Here is a 17669-nt window from a genome sequence, read left to right as displayed (position 1 = left end):
CACACACTCACATGTATGTGCACCCCGACCCCGGACCCCTCAGGGCTCTATGTATGTATATATACACACACACACATATACCCACACACACATATACACACCGGACCCCTCAGGGCTCTATGTATGTATATATATACACACACACACACATATACACACCGGACCCCTCAGGGCTATATATATATATATATATATATATATATATATATATATATGTATATGTATGTATGTATGTATGTATGTATGTATGTATATATATATATATATATACACACACACATATACCCACACACACATATACACACCGGACCCCTCAGGGCTCTATGTATGTATATATATACACACACACACTCACACGTATGTGCACCCCGGACCCCTCAGGGCTCTATATATATATATATATATATACACACACACACACATACCCTACACACGTATGTGCACCCCGGACCCCTCAGGGCTCTATGTATGTATATATACACACACACACATATACCCACACACACATATACACACCGGACCCCTCAGGGCTCTATGTATGTATATATACACACACACACTCACACGTATGTGCACCCCGGACCCCTCAGGGCTCTATATATATATATATATACACACACACACACATACCCTACACACGTATGTGCACCCCGGACCCCTCAGGGCTCTATGTATGTATATATACACACACACACATATACCCACACACACATATACACACCGGACCCCTCAGGGCTCTATGTATGTATATATATACACACACACACACATATACACACCGGACCCCTCAGGGCTATATATATATATATATACACACACACATATACCCACACACACATATACACACCGGACCCCTCAGGGCTCTATGTATGTATATATACACACACACACACTCACACGTATGTGCACCCCGGACCCCTCAGGGCTCTATATATATATATATATATATACACACACACACACATACCCTACACACGTATGTGCACCCCGGACCCCTCAGGGCTCTCACCGTGTGGTTCACCCCCCACATGAGGACGCTCAGCAGGGGCTCGCTGGCTCGGAAGAGCTTCACCTTCTGACACACAAAGTGCTTCTTCTTGGTCTTGGTCTTGCTGGCGCTGCCCGCCACGGCGCTGCTGCAGTTGGAGGCCATGATCGCGGATCAGTGATGGAAGCTCAGCGGGGACTCCCGGGCCGCGGGCACAAATCTAGGTACCGGGATCCCCCTCCGGGGGCATTGGCCCCAGCTACCAGGAGTTCATGTTCTCCGCAGTCTTCCGGTCCGGCCGTAGCGATGTGACCGTTAGGCGGCGCTGGCGGGAGCTCCCGGTGTCTCAGCGCAGCTCCCGGGCTGTCAGTCCGCTAATGCTGGCGATGGTCCGGCTGTCACTGTGAGCCATGCAATTCCCCCAAACACTGAGCTGGGGCGATCGCCCACCCTTAACTCCACCCTCTTTAGGCCTTCGGGCTGGTCTCGGTCCGCTGCTCCCGGTAGAGCCGGCCCGGTCCCCACTCCGGACAAGATGGCTGCCTGCAGCGGGCGGTGCGGGCCAGAGCATGTTGTGAGAGAAGTAGGGGGGGACGTAATGGTCAGCACTGCGGACTCTAGAGGGAATGGGCGAATACACTGAGAATCTATCTCTTCTCATCACTTTAGTGTTTGATAGATCAGGACAATCGCAGATAAGCTGTGTGGGCTGGATCACACCCCGCGGAAGGAGCCCAGTGCAAGCAGCGCCCCCCGAACCAGGCACCAGAATGGTATGTTCCCAGAGAGACTGACAGATTGTGCGGAGAACGGAAAACTGGCTGCAGCTCCGTGTAGTGGTGAGCTGCTCCGAGGGGGGCACGAAGCTGGCACATGGAGGCACGAAACTGGCACATGGGGGCACGAAACTGGCACATGGGGGCACGAAACTGGCACATGGGGCACTGAGCTGGCACATGGCATGGGGCACTGAACTGGCACATGGGGGCACTGAGCTGGCACATGGGGGCACTGAGTTGGCACATAGCATGGGGGCACTGAGCTGGCACATGGGGGCACTGAGTTGGCACATAGCATGGGGGCACTGAGCTGGCACATGGTAGCACTGAGCTGGCACATAGCATGGGGGCACTGAGTTGGCACATGGGACACTGAGCTGGCACATGGGGGCACTGAACTGGCACATGGTAGCACTGAGCTGGCACATAGCATGGGGGCACTGAGCTGGCGCATGGGGGCACTGAGCTGGCACATAGCATGGGGGCACTGAGCTGGCACATGGGGGCACTGAGTTGGCACATGGGACACTGAGCTGGCGCATGGGGGCACTGAACTGGCACGTGGGGGCACTGAGCTGGCACATGGCATGGGGGCACTGAGCTGGCACATGGGGGCACTGAGCTGGCACATGGGGGCACTGAGCTGGCACATGGGGGCACTGAGCTGGCACATGGGGCACTGAGCTGGTGCATGGGGCACTGAGCTGGCGCATGGGGGCACTGAACTGGCACATGGGGGCACTGAGCTGGCACATGGCATGGGGGCACTGAGCTGGCACATGGGGGCACTGAACTGGCACATGGGGGCACTGAGCTGGCACATGGGAGCTCTGCTGTTCATGGTAATATTTCTGAATAAATTGGTATTTTTTTTCTACATTCAAAAAACTCGGGGTCACCGTCAGTCAGATGTCTGAGAATATTGAAGACCAAAACCTTGGACTCTTGGGATGTTGTCCCCTATAGACGCAGCGACCCCGGCCATTAGAATCCTCCATATTATGGGCCTCAGTTCATAGGTAACGTGTGGTCAGTGCGGACAGGTTGCCCCATGCCAGCAATAGATGACAGTTGGTGCCAGAACATTCTATGGAGCTGGGAGGAGGCAGAGGCCGGCGCAGACTTTCTGCTGCACATTCTCCTGAAACAGTTGAATTATTTTTGCTTACAATAGATTTAACATATAAGGCCGGGCTCACACATGTGAGAAATACGTCCGAGTCTCGCATGGTAATCCCCGGCACTGCCGCCGTCTCTCTAGAGCGGAGCGTGCATGCAGCTCCATGTATTGCTATGCGGCCGCACGCTGCGCTCCGGAGTGTAGGTGCAGGGCCGGGGATTACCATGCGAGACTCGATGTATTTCTCACATGTGGTCCCGGCCTCAGGGCTTGTTCACATGTTGCGTTTTTTGCTGAAAATAAAACCGTGTTTTCCTGTAGCAGCAAAGTGAATGAGCTCTCTGGAGTCGCATGCACACGCTGCTTATTTGTCTTTGCAGATTTGGAGCAGTTTCTCGTCTGCATGTCAGTCCTTTCAGCAATTTTAGGCACAAAAGCTAGGAGAACCACTAATATATATGAATATCTAAAATATAACTTTTATTACATGATACTAAAATCTCCAATGGACAATAACATCGCTAGTGAACAGTGCAAAAAAGTGCTCGTAATACCAGTGCTCTATTAAAAAATGGTTTTGTCTCACCACATCATCCTTTCTCCGGGAGTATCCACTGCAATACCTCATGGGGGAGGGGGGAGAAAAATGTCTCTATACTACCCCAGTCGTGCCCCTGCGTGGCTCCCGCCCTGACAAGGGCAGTTCCCAAGTCAGTCTAATGTGTTGTACCCACCACGATGAAGTAACCTTCCCTACGCGTTTCCTCTCCCGTATGGGAGAATCCTCAGGGGAACTAGCTGAAATAAGTGTGTGGGGAATTTCTCTTTTTGAAATAAGGGGGTCCCTGCATCGGCAGGTAACACCCGTGTCCATTGCTCCCAGTATGGGCACAGACTTATGGTAGGGTGAGACACGGGACTAAATACTCACACTTAAATAACTTATCAGGGAACTCCAGCGTCCTACCTCATTTCCGCCCCTGCACGTGCTTCTACTGGATAGGTGTTCATCTACGCAGTGATGGCCACGTGATACTCCAATCACCTCCATACCGCGCTATGCATGTATGTCCCATAGCTCTGCAGATCTATTCCTGGCTTCAACAAAATGCCTGCTCGCTAAGGGCCATTGCACATACGTGCCCCAAGCTCCGCCCACGTGTACCATGTTATCTTTAACGGCGGAAGCCTAGGTGCACACCGTACACACCTCCCCCATGGTCCGCCTGGGGGAGCACCCTCGTGCTTATGCGTGCACTAACAGACAGGATCCTGACCGTGCCGTACCGCTCTTAATACGTGACCCTCAATGACGTCCTGCCGCGGTACGGCACGGTCAGGATCCTGTCTGTTAGTGCACGCATAAGCACGAGGGTGCTCCCCCAGGCGGACCATGGGGGAGGTGTGTACGGTGTGCACCTAGGCTTCCGCCGTTAAAGATAACATGGTACACGTGGGCGGAGCTTGGGGCACGTATGTGCAATGGCCCTTAGCGAGCAGGCATTTTGTTGAAGCCAGGAATAGATCTGCAGAGCTATGGGACATACGTGCATAGCGCGGTATGGAGGTGATTGGAGTATCACGTGGCCATCACTGCGTAGATGAACACCTATCCAGTAGAAGCACGTGCAGGGGCGGAAATGAGGTAGGACGCTGGAGTTCCCTGATAAGTTATTTAAGTGTGAGTATTTAGTCCCGTGTCTCACCCTACCATAAGTCTGTGCCCATACTGGGAGCATTGGACACGGGTGTTACCTGCCGATGCAGGGACCCCCTTATTTCAAAAAGAGAAATTCCCCACACACTTATTTCAGCTAGTTCCCCTGAGGATTCTCCCATACGGGAGAGGAAACGCGTAGGGAAGGTTACTTCATCGTGGTGGGTACAACACATTAGACTGACTTGGGAACTGCCCTTGTCAGGGCGGGAGCCACGCAGGGGCACGACTGGGGTAGTATAGAGACATTTTTCTCCCCCCTCCCCCATGAGGTATTGCAGTGGATACTCCCGGAGAAAGGATGATGTGGTGAGACAAAACCATTTTTTAATAGAGCACTGGTATTACGAGCACTTTTTTGCACTGTTCACTAGCGATGTTATTGTCCATTGGAGATTTTAGTATGATGTAATAAAAGTTATATTTTCGATATTCATATATATTAGTGGTTCTCCTAGCTTTTGTGCCTATTGTTGTCTGAGGACTTTTAGGGGTAATTTATCGTCATACACCCTATACGTTGCTTTCAGCAATTTTGCAGCATTTTCACCCATTCAAATGAAGGTGGAAAAAGCCTCAAATCGCACATATGTTCTGGGACTTTTTTCCTGCCAAGAGACACTCTTCATGCAGAAGTGTCTGCTGCAACTACTTAAAGCGCCACTGCAGCGGTTTTTTTTCTTTCACCACTGGAGTGGTGCTTGAAATCCACGTCCCCTGTCCGATACTCGCCTTCCAGCATTTTCATCTGTTTCCTCCGTCACTCCGGTCCGTCTCCTGCAGTTTGTGACCTGCCCGCTTCTCCAGTGTTTCATGGAGCTGTACAGGCTTCACTGATCAATTTAAGTCTATGAGAGTCTTGTTCTGGCCTCATCCTGGCTCTCATAGACTTGTATTGAGAGCTTGTGATGTACCTTCTGACTTCCAGCCAATCAGAAGCTGCGCTCATAAGATGGCGCTTTGGGACCAGATTGGCCCGAAAAATTGCCAGAGGTTGGGTAAATGACCAGGGGCAAGGTCTTTCATTTAAAGTACCACTCCAGTGGTGAATAGAAAAAAATGCTGACATGGTGCTTTAATTTGTGCACATACCCCAGTGCAGAGGCAACATAGTAGAAGTTCTTATTGCCCCCATTTCACTCCCTCCTCCCCCCCCAAAAAAATAATAATTGCTGGGTCGCAGAAAAGTATTTATCACAACTTTCTAGCTTTTACATAGTAATTTTCCTCCTAGATTCCTATTTCCTTGCCCTAATAAAGTATGATGCCTACAAAGTGCGCCCCAAACACAGTATGATACCCTCATGGTGAAGTCCTCCACATTAGTCTCTACTTACACAGTATAATGACGCTACTGTACTCCCAAGGCAAATTATGGTTACCCCAACACAGTATGATCCCCCTACTGTGACCCCCCACACAGCCCTACATACAGTATAATAGCCTACATCAGCCCACCACACAGTATCATGAACCCCACACAAACCTTCACACTGTATAATTGTATACAGTATACTGGCCCCCCACATAATCTTCCACGTAGTATAATGCACCCCCCATAATCCTCTATAGTATAATGGGCCCTCCATATAGTATAATGGGCCCCCCGTAATCCTCCATATAGTATAATGCACCCCCATTGTCTTCCATAGAATACACTGCATTCCCCATTGTCCTCCATAGAATATAATGCACCCCCCATGGTCCTCTGAAGAACATAATGAACCCCCCATGGCCCCCCATACAATAAAATGCACCCCACCACGGTCCTCCATATGCTATTATGGCCATTAGTCACTGATTTAAAAAAAATAAAAACAATACTCACCTCTCCTTGTTCCACGTGAAACTGCGTTCTGCTGAGCATGTGGTGTGAAGCGTCAGACAAGTCAGAACAGCGGGTACCCTGTTATTAATCGCTCCCGCTGCTCTGACATGTCAGACTTCGAGGAAGAATGACAGGGGTGGAAGCGTCTGCTGACCCTCCCTCCTCCATCATGAATGCTTGTGCTGACGGCCGGGCCCCCACTCCAGCTGTCAGCGCGAGCAATGATGATGGAGTAGGGAGCGTCAGCAGACGCTTCCCACCCCTATCATTCTGTGCTGACGGGCAGCCCGTTGCGGGCGCTGATACCAGATCCCATAGCAGTGGTGAGTTCTGCTGCCATTGGCGGTACGCCACTGCCCCAAGGGCTCATTAAAATGTCAGTTTTTCACTTACGAGTGGTATCCATTTTTTTTTACGCATAGCAGTGGTACCTATGATAGTCTATGGGGCTATTCATATTTATGTTTGTTTTTTTTGTGGACCAAGAGGTCCGTGGAAAATCACGGAAACATGTCTGATATTGATCCGACTGTCAGATCAAACTCAGCAATGCAAGTCTGTAGGTCAGTGAGAAGATTGGACAGCACTTGGATGTTATCTGTGTGCTGTCCGTTTTTCACAGACATTTAGAACAAGGTGGAGAATCCGTGAAAAAGATGGTGAAACTGACTATACTGTGATGAGATACTGATGAACTTGGTCCGTTCTTGTACGTTAAAAAATGTGACGTCTGAATGAACCATATAGTACAAAGTTGCTTCTTTTCATGTGTACTATTGATTAATGAAACATAAATTAAAATGACTGTTCCTCTTTAAGGCTAGGTTCACATTGCGTTAATGGGTTAACGCTAGCGGACTCCGTTACATGGCGAAATTGTCGCAATTAACGCCATGCAGCGGATCCGTTAGCGCACCCATTGACGGCAATGTGCTAACGGATCTCTAGCGCATCGCTAGCGTATGCCATTTTCGGCACGCGCTAGCGATGTCCCGTTAGTTTCAGATGGACCGCGGACGCTGCTTGTAGCGTCCGAGGTCCGTTCCTCGCTAGCGCAGATCGGGTATCTGTGCTAGCGGGATTGCCAAACGCGGTCCTTTTTGGGACATTGCGTTAGCGCAATCCGCTAGCATATGCCCTAAACGGACTGCCCTAACGCAATGTGAACCTAGCCTAACCCCTTTACCCCCCATGCCTGTTTTCACCTTCCTGACAAGGACAAATGTTACAATTCTGACCACTGTCACATTGAGGTAATAACTCTAGAAGGCTTCAATGAATCCCACTGATTCTGAGACTCTTTTTTCGTGACATATTGTACATCATGATAGCCGTAAAATTTCTTCAGTACGACTAGCATTTATTTGTGAAAAAATAAAATTGTCAAACTTTTTATTTTTATGCCCTTAAATCAGAGAGTTGTGTCACACAAAATAGTTAATAAATGACATTTCCACATGTCTACTTTTCATCAGCACAATTTTTGAAACTTTTTTTGTTGACGTAAGGGTTAAAAGTTGATCAGTAATTTTTGTTTCAACAAAACTTGAATCACATTTGAAGAGACTTTGAGGGGCCTATATGACAGAAAATACCCAAAAGTGACACCTTTCTAAAAACTGCACCCCTCATGGCACTCAAAACCACATTCAAGAAGTTTATTAACCCTTCAGGTGCTTCACAGGAATTAATGAAATGTGGAAGAAAAAAAATCAACATTTAACTTTTTTCACAAACATTTTACTTGAGACCCAAATTTCTTTATTTTCACAAGGAAAATAGGAGGAAAAGGAGACCAAATATAGTTGTGCAATTTCTCATGAGCACGCCAATACCCCATATGTGGGGGGAAAATACTGTTTTGGCACATGGCAGGGCTTGGAATGGAAGGATCACCAATTGACTTTTTTAATGCAAAATGGACTGGAAATATTACTGAACGCCATGTCCCATTTGGAAAACCCCTGATGTGCGTAAACAGTAGAAACCCCCCACAAGTAACCCTATTTTGGAAACTAGAATGTATCTAGAGGTGTGGTGAGCACATTGAACCATGAGGTGCTTCACAGAAGTTTATAATGTTGAGGTGTGAAAATAAAAAATCACATTTTTCCCCTCAACAAGTTATTTTAGCTCCAATTTTTTTTATTTTTAGCAGGGTAACAGAACAAATTGCACCATACAAATTGTTGTTCAATTTCTCCTGAGCATGCTGATACCCATATGTGGGGGAAAACTACTGTTTGGGCGCATGGCAGGGCTCTGAAAGGAAGGAGTTTGGAACACAGACTTTGGTGGAATTGTGGGCAGGTGTCATGTCGTGTTTAGAGAGCTCCTTGTGTGCTTAAACAGTGGAAACCCCCCACAAGTGACACCATTTTGGAAAGTAGGCCCCTCAAGGAATGTATCTAGATACGTGGTGAGCACCTTGAATCCCCAGGTGCTTCACAGAATTTTATAACGTTGATCTGTGAAAATGAAAAAAAATCCACAAATCCCCTCCATGGGTGTTTTCCAGAAACAAGCAGCAGTAGATGTTGCTGAGTAAATTGCAAACTGCCATTGTAGTGCCCAGTACATTATGTGTTGTGAATTCTGCTCTTGGGCTCCCTCCGGTGGTTGTTGATGGTAATGCAGTTGTGCCTGGGCGGCAGTCGTGGACAGGTGTTTCTGCTAATTACAGTTCGGACTGGGCTATTTAGCTTTGCAGGACTCATTAGTCCTTGCCAGTTGTCAATGTTCTTTTGGAAGTATTGGTTGTCTGCCTGGCCTCTCCTGCTTGCTGCCATTTCAGCAAAAGATAAGTGTCTGCTTCATTTTCTTAGGCACACCCCACGGCTACTTCTAGTGTCTGTGATAAGATCAGGGTTAGCGGTCTGTATAGTTACCACTACTCCAGCGAAGGTTTTTTCATGCTGTTCCAAGGCCGCCTGATCATAACAGTACAACTGGCCAACAATAAGTTAAATGCATCTCAGAAGAAGGGAGGAAAGGTTTTGAGCCATTTTTTTTTCTTCAGCCTGTTTTGTCTTCTCCTCCCTCTTAATCTCTGGGTGGCTGAGGAACCTAGTACTAGCATGAATGTTCAGGAATTACCTTCTCGTGTAGACCAGCTTGCTGCTAGGGTACAGGGTATTTCAGATTATATTGTTCAGACTCCTGCTTTAGAACCTAAGATTCCCACTCCTGATTTATTTTTTGGTGACAGGTCCAAATTTTTGAGTTTCAAAAATAACTGTAAACTGTTTTTTTGCATTGAGACCCCGGTCCTCTGGTGATCCCATTCAGCAGGTTAAAATCATCATCTCCCTGCTGCATGGTGATCCACAGGATTGGGCATTTTCCCTGGAATCTGGCAATCCTGCTTTGCTTAATATTGATTCTTTCTTTCAAGCATTGGGATTATTGTATGATGAACCTAAATCGGTGGATCAGGCTGAGAAGACCTTGTTGGCCCTATCTCAGGGGCAAGAGGAGGCTGAATTGTATTGTCAGAAATTCAGAAAATGGTCTGTGCTGACTAAATGGAATGATGATGATGCTTTGGCTGCAATTTTCAGAAAGGGTCTTTCTGAATCCGTTAAGGATGTTATGGTGGGGTTTCCCACACCCTCCAATCTGAGTGATTCTATGTCTTTGGCCATTCAGATTGACCGGTGCTTGCGGGAGCGCAGGGCTGTGCGCGATATGGCATTATCTTCAGGACATGTTCCTGAGCCTATGCAGTGTGATAGGATTCTGTCTAAAACGGAACGACAAGGTTTCAGACGTCTCAATAGGTTGTGTTTTTATTGTGGCGATGCTTCTCATGTCATTTCTGTCTGCCCTAAGCGGACAAAAAGGATCGCCAGTTCATTTACCATCAGTACTGTACACTCTAAATTTCTGTTATCTGTGTCCTTGATCTGTTCATTGTCATCATTTTCTGTCTTGGCGTTTGTGGATTCAGGCGCCGCCTTGAATTTGATGGACTTCGACTTTGATGCTACACCCTTGGCTAAAAAATAAGCCCCAGTTTTGGATACAGGTGACCATGCGCATGGCGCCAGCCCACCAGTAAGATTGTCGATTTCTGGTGTTGCATAATTTGCATGATGCTATCGTGCTGGGTTTCCCGTGGTTACAGGTCCATAATCCTGTTTTGGATTGGAAGTCCATGTCTGTAACTAGTTGGGGTTGTCAGGGGGTTCATGAGGATGTTCCTCTGATGTCAATCGCCCCTTCTTCCTCTTCTGAAGTTCCGGAGTTTTTGTCTGATTTTCAGGATGTATTCGATGAGCCCAAGTCCAGTTTTCTTCCACCGCATAGGGATTGAGATTGTGCTATTGATTTGATTCCAGGCTGTAAGTTTCCTAACGGTCGACTTTTCAACCTTTCTGTACCTGAACATACCGCCATGCGGAGCTATATTAAGGAGTCTTTGGAGAAGGGGCATATTCGTCCATCGTCTTCACCGTTGGGAGCGGGGTTCTTTTTTGTTGCTAAAAAGGATGGTTCCTTGAGACCCTGTATTGATTATCGCCTCTTAAATAAGATCACGGTCAAGTTTCAATACTCTTTGCCTTTGCTTTCTGATTTGTTTGCTAGGATTAAGGGAGCTAGTTGGTTTACTAAGATTGACCTTCGGGGGGCTTATAATCTTGTTCGTATAAAGCAGGGTGATGAATGGAAAACTGCGTTTAACACGCCCGAAGGCCATTTTGAATACCTTGTGATGCCATTCGGACTCTCTAATGCTCCATCTGTTTTTCAGTCCTTCATGCATGATATCTTCCGGAGTTATCTTGATAAATTCTTGATCATATACAGGTCCTTCTCAAAAAATTAGCATATAGTGTTAAATTTCATTATTTACCATAATGTAATGATTACAATTAAACTTTCATATATTATAGATTCATTATCCACCAACTGAAATTTGTCAGGTCTTTTATTGTTTTAATACTGATGATTTTGGCATACAACTCCTGATAACCCAAAAAACCTGTCTCAATAAATTAGCATATTTCACCCATCCAATCAAATAAAAGTGTTTTTTAATAACAAACAAAAAAACCATCAAATAATAATGTTCAGTTATGCACTCAATACTTGGTCGGGAATCCTTTGGCAGAAATGACTGCTTCAATGCGGCGTGGCATGGAGGCAATCAGCCTGTGACACTGCTGAGATGTTATGGAGGCCCAGGATGCTTCAATAGCGGCCTTAAGCTCATCCAGAGTGTTGGGTCTTGCGTCTCTCAACTTTCTCTTCACAATATCCCACAGATTCTCTATGGGGTTCAGGTCAGGAGAGTTGGCAGGCCAATTGAGCACAGTAATACCATGGTCAGTAAACCATTTACCAGTGGTTTTGGCACTGTGAGCAGGTGCCAGGTCGTGCTGAAAAATGAAATCTTCATCTCCATAAAGCATTTCAGCCGATGGAAGCATGAAGTGCTCCAAAATCTCCTGATAGCTAGCTGCATTGACCCTGCCCTTGATGAAACACAGTGGACCAACACCAGCAGCTGACATGGCACCCCACACCATCACTGACTGTGGGTACTTGACACTGGACTTCAGGCATTTTGGCATTTCCTTCTCCCCAGTCTTCCTCCAGACTCTGGCACCTTGATTTCCGAATGACATGCAAAATTTGCTTTCATCAGAAAAAAGTACTTGGGACCACTTAGCAACAGTCCAGTGCTGCTTCTCTGTAGCTCAAAAGTGGCTTTACTTGGGGAATGCGGCACCTGTAGCCCATTTCCTGCACACGCCTGTGCACGGTGGCTCTGGATGTTTCCACACCAGACTCAGTCCACTGCTTCCTCAGGTTCCCCAAGGTCTGGAATCGGTCCTTCTCCACAATCTTCCTCGGTCCGGTCTCCTCTTCTCGTTGTACAGCGTTTTCTGCCACATTGTTTCCTTCCAACAGACTTACCATTGAGGTGCCTTGATACAGCACTCTGGGAACAGCCTATTTGTTGAGAAATTTCTTTCTGGGTCTTACCCTCTTGCTTGAGGGTGTCAATGATGGCCTTCTTGACATCTGTCAGGTCGCTAGTCTTACCCATGATGGGGGTTTTGAGTAATGAACCAGGCAGGGAGTTTATAAAAGCCTCAGGTATCTTTTGCATGTGTTTAGAGTTAATTAGTTGATTCAGAAGATTAGGGTAATAGGTCGTTTAGAGAACCTTTTCTTGATATGCTAATTTATTGAGACAGGTTTTTTGGGTTATCAGGAGTTGTATGCCAAAATCATCAGTATTAAAACAATAAAAGACCTGACAAATTTCAGTTGGTGGATAATGAATCTATAATATATGAAAGTTTAATTGTAATCATTACATTATGGTAAATAATGAAATTTAACACTATATGCTAATTTTTTGAGAAGGACCTGTATTTGGACGATATTTTGATTTTTTCCGATGATTGGGAGTCTCATGTGCAGCAGGTCAGGATGGTATTTCAGATCCTTCGTGACAATGCCTTGTTTGTGAAAGGGTCTAAGTCTATTTTTGGGGTGCAGAAGGTTTCTTTTTTGGGCTTTATTTTTTCTCCCTCATCTATAGAGATGGATCCGGTTAAGGTTCAGGCCATTCATGATTGGATTCAGCCCACATCCGTGAAGAGCCTTCACAAATTTTTGGGTTTCGCTAATTTTTATCGCCGTTTCATTGCTAATTTTTCCAGCGTGGTTAAACCCTTGACTGATTTGACTAAGAAGGGCGCTCATGTGGCGAATTGGCCCTCTGCGGCTGTCTCTGCCTTTCAAGAACTTAAACGTCGTTTTTCTTCTGCTCCACTGTTGCGCCAACTGGATGTTTCTCTTCCGTTTCAGGTTGAGGTTGATGCTTCTGAGATTGGGGCAGGGGCCGTTTTGTCTCAGAGGGATCCTGTTGGTTCCTTGATGAAACCGTGTGCCTTCTTTTCCCATAAATTTTCGCCTGCGGAACGCAATTATGACGTCGGCAATCGGGAGTTGTTGGCTATGAAGTGGGCGTTTGAGGAGTGGCGACATTGGCTTGAGGGAGCTAAGCACCGTATTGTGGTCTTGACCGACCATAAGAATTTGATTTACCTCGAGTCTGCCAAATGGTTGAATCCTAGACAGGCTCGATGGTCCTTGTTTTTTTTCTCGTTTTGATTTTGTGGTCTCGTACCTTCCGGGTACTAAGAATGTTAAGGCTGATGCTCTCTCTAGGAGTTTTTTGCCTGATTCTCCTGAGGTCTTGGAACCAGGCGGTATTTTGAAGGAAGGGGTGGTCCTTTCTGCCATTTCTCCTGATTTACGACGGGTTCTTCAGAAATTTCAGGCTGACAAACCTGACCGTTGCCCTGTGGGGAAACTGTTTGTTCCTGACAGATGGACTAGTAGAGTGATTTCTGAGGTTCTGAGGTTCATTGTTCTGTGTTGGCTGGTCATCCTGTTATTTTTGGTACCAGAGACTTGGTTGGTAGGTCCTTTTGGTGGCCTTCTTTGTCGCGTGATGTGCGGTCTTTTGTGCAGTCCTGTGGTACTTGTGCACAGGCCAAGCCTTGTTGCTCCCGTGCTAGTGGGTTGCTTTTGCCATTGCCGGTCCCTGAGAGGCCCTGGACGCATATTTCTATGGATTTTATTTCCGATCTTCCTGTTTCCCAGAGGATGTCGGTTATCTGGGTTGTTTGTGACCGATTCTCTAAGATGGTTCATTTGGTGCCTTTGCCTAAATTGCCTTCTTCTTCTGATTTGGTTCCGTTGTTTTTTCAGCATGTGGTCCGTTTGCATGGTATTCCGGAGAATATTGTGTCCGACAGAGGTTCCCAGTTTGTTTCTAGGTTTTGGCGGGCCTTTTGTGCCAAGCTGGGCATTGATTTGTCTTTTTCTTCTGCATTTCATCCTCAGACAAATGGCCAGACCGAGCGAACTAATCAGACCTTGGAGACCTATTTGAGATGCTTTGTGTCTGCTGATCAGGATGATTGGGTGGCTTTCTTGCCATTGGCCGAGTTTGCCCTTAATAATCGGGCTAGTTCGGCTACTTTGGTTTCGCCTTTTTTTTGTAATTTTGGTTTTCATCCTCGTTTTTCTTCTGGGCAGGTTGAGCCTTCTGACTGTCCTGGTGTGGATTCTGTGGTTGACAGGTTGCAGCAGATTTGGGCTCATGTGGTGGACAATTTGGTGTTGTCTCAGGAGGAGGCTCAACGTTTTGCTAACCGTCGTCGGTGTGTTGGTTCCCGGCTTCGGGTTGGGGATCTGGTTTGGTTATCTTCCCGTCATGTTCCTATGAAGGTTTCTTCCCATAAGTTTAAGCCTCGGTTTAATGGTCCTTATAGGATTTCTGAGATTATTAATCCGGTGTCCTTTCGCCTGGCGCTTCCGGCCTCTTTTGCTATCCATAATGTCTTCCATAGATCTTTATTGCGGAAATATGTGGAGCCCGTTGTTCCCTCTGTTGATCCTCCGGCCCCTGTGTTGGTCGATGGGGAGTTGGAATATGTTGTTGAGAAGATTTTGGATTCTCGTTTTTCGAGGCGGAAGCTTCAGTACCTTGTCAAATGGAAGGGTTATGGCCAGGAGGATAATTCTTGGGTTTCGGCCTCTGATGTCCATGCCGCTGATTTGGTTCGTGCCTTTCATTTGGCTCATCCTGATCGGCCTGGGGGCTCTGGTGAGGGTTCTGTGACCCCTCCTCAAGGGGGGGTACTGTTGTGAATTCTGCTCTTGGGCTCCCTCCGGTGGTTGTTGATGGTAATGCAGTTGTGCCTGGGCGGCAGTCCTGGACAGGTGTTTCTGCTAATTGCAGTTCGGACTGGGCTATTTAGCTTTGCAGGACTCATTAGTCCTTTCCAGTTGTCAATGTTCTTTTGGAAGTATTGGTTCTCTGCCTGGCCTCTCCTGCTTGCTGCCATTTCAGCAAAAGATAAGTGTCTGCTTCATTTTCTTAGGCACACAGGCTGTGTGTCTATTTTCTGTGCTGTTCATAGTTTCTATTTTGTTCCAGCTTAGACTGTCCTGTTGTTTTCTCAGTCTGGTTGGATTCGCTGGAGTCGCAGATATACTCTCCACATCTTTAGTTAGGTGGTGGAGTTTTTGTATTTTTCTGCTGTGGATATTTTGTAATTTTTGTGCTGACCGCTTAGTATCCTGTACTATACTTTCCTATCTAGGTAGAAGTGGCCTCCTTTGCTAATCCTTTTTTCCGCCTGCGTGTGTCTTTTCCTCTCCTATTCACCGTCATTATTTGTGGGGGGCTGCCTATCCTTTGGGGGTCTACTCTGAAGCAAGTCAGTTTTCCTATTTTCTATCTTTAGGGATATTTAGTCCTCCGGCTGTGTCGAGGTGTCTAGGTCTGGTTAGGCACACCCCACGGCTACTTCTAGTGTCTGTGATAAGATCAGGGTTAGCGGTCTGTATAGTTACCACTACTCCAGCGAAGGTTTTTTCATGCTGTTCCAAGGCCGCCTGATCATAACAATTATGCCCAATTCATGCTTCTGGAGACATGCGCCCATAAATTAGGCGGGCTCTCAACACTACAAGAATGCCAAACGTGGATGCAAAATGTGGTTCAGGCACACTGGGACTCAGAAGGGAGAGGGGCATTTGGATTTGGGAGTGCAGAATTCCCTGGATTTTTTTTGCGTTGCAAGGAGCCATATTACATTTCCAAATCCTTTGTACTTGCAAAGTATAAAACGTTACATAGCGCTCGGCCCAGTGGAATACTATGGGGCAGCTCAGATCTGCGATTATTTTCTCATGCCGATTAGACATGAGAGAACAATCGCAGCATGCTGCGATTGGCAGAGAGACCCGGCTCACTCGCACCAATACAAGTCAATGGGTGCGAGTGAACATCGCACTGCACTCGGATATTACTTGAGTGCAGTGCGATTCCCACCGACGCCGGCAACAGAGGAGATGGAGAAATTACTTTCAACTTCTCCGCAGCTGGGCTACTATCTTGTCAGGTGAGAGGATCATAGCACAGTAGCATGACACTCGGCTCCCTCTCGCAGCAGAGCAGAAGCCGAGGTTTATTAGCATATCACATCCGATGCTCACGCATGAGAAAATCATCGGATGCTATACTCTAGTGTGACACCGGCCTAAATCTCCGAGTGATGCGATTCAGGTGAAACCTCCAAGGGATGCATTCACTATAATATTGAGGCAGCAGAATTAATCTGGACTCAGTCTGCCCTCTTTTCAGAAGTGCACAAAACTTTGGCGGAGAGCACTTTTATGCACGCCTAAAAAGACGGGACACCGCCGGATCATAGGCCAGATGGCTTCCACAGTGCCTCCATCTGTCACATTATAGGGAATCGTCCGCTTGGAGTTCCGTTTGAATTATGTATTTCAGAGTTTACACGGTTATCCCTGTGTAAGCACTCAGCGCTAGATAAATGTGAGCCGAGCCTTACTGTGATCTTTGGGAGGCAGAATGAAATAATCAACAGCAGGTGAAGAATTGGTTTTATTTATTTTTTACGTCGTTCCTCGTGTGGTATAAGTGATTAGATGACTTTATTCTTCAGGTCGGTGTGGTGACAGCGAAACCAGATTTATATTGTTTTTGTATGTTTGGCTGCTGACTTTTTATTGCAAACACTAGTTTTACATCGCTATATTTTGATAGCTATAATTTTTCCATATTTCTGTTGACAGTCATGTAAGGGCTTGTTTTTTTGTGGGACGAGTTTGATGTTTTTTTTTTGTACCTTTTTTGGTCAGATAACATTTTAGAAGGACGTCTGCTGTTCGGAGTCCAATAAAATTCCTAGGAAGACCTTCTTTCTTCCTGGCACCAGATCTGATTTTCTCCAGTTTATTATCCACCCTAAGCTTTTTAATACTAGAATGGTTGACATTAAACTGGTCCTTAGTTGCTGGGGGGGCTCCGCCATCAACAAAAAGTTGTTGAGATACTGGACAATTAATATTCCTTGCTCCCTGAGAAAGGCCATAACTTCTGCCACCAGTTTGGTGAAAATGTGTGGTGCTGAAGAAAGACCAAATGGAAGGCATTTGAATTGGCAATGTTGAGTTTTTCTCTCTTCTACCAATTCAAATCTTAGATAGCGGTGGCTGTAAGGATGAATAGGCACGTGATAATATGCTGCTTTGAGATCTAACGTGCACATTACCATATTCTCTTTGATCAATGGAGTCGTAGATCTTAAGGCCCCTTCACATTAAGCGACGCTGCAGCGATACCGACAACGATCCGGATCGCTGCAGCGTCGCTGTTTGGTCGCTGGAGAGCT

The 17669-nt window shown here is 46.7% G+C and overlaps 1 protein-coding gene across 1 annotated transcript in view; it reads right to left on the bottom strand.

Moving 5' to 3' along the window:
• PIP4K2B (phosphatidylinositol-5-phosphate 4-kinase type 2 beta) overlaps nucleotides 1-1524 on the bottom strand; it is a 53758-nt gene extending 52234 nt beyond the window's left edge. The window contains exon 1 of the mRNA XM_069751688.1: nucleotides 1010-1524. Within this exon, the coding sequence (XP_069607789.1) occupies nucleotides 1010-1153 (144 nt within the window). The 5' untranslated portion in view covers nucleotides 1154-1524. The remainder of the gene's footprint in view (nucleotides 1-1009) is intronic.
• Between the last annotated feature and the right edge of the window lie 16145 nt (nucleotides 1525-17669).

This window comes from Ranitomeya imitator, chromosome 2 (assembly GCF_032444005.1).
Source record: "Ranitomeya imitator isolate aRanImi1 chromosome 2, aRanImi1.pri, whole genome shotgun sequence".
Classification (NCBI taxonomy): Eukaryota; Metazoa; Chordata; class Amphibia; order Anura; family Dendrobatidae; genus Ranitomeya; species Ranitomeya imitator.
This window is presented reverse-complemented; position numbering and strand designations above follow the sequence as displayed.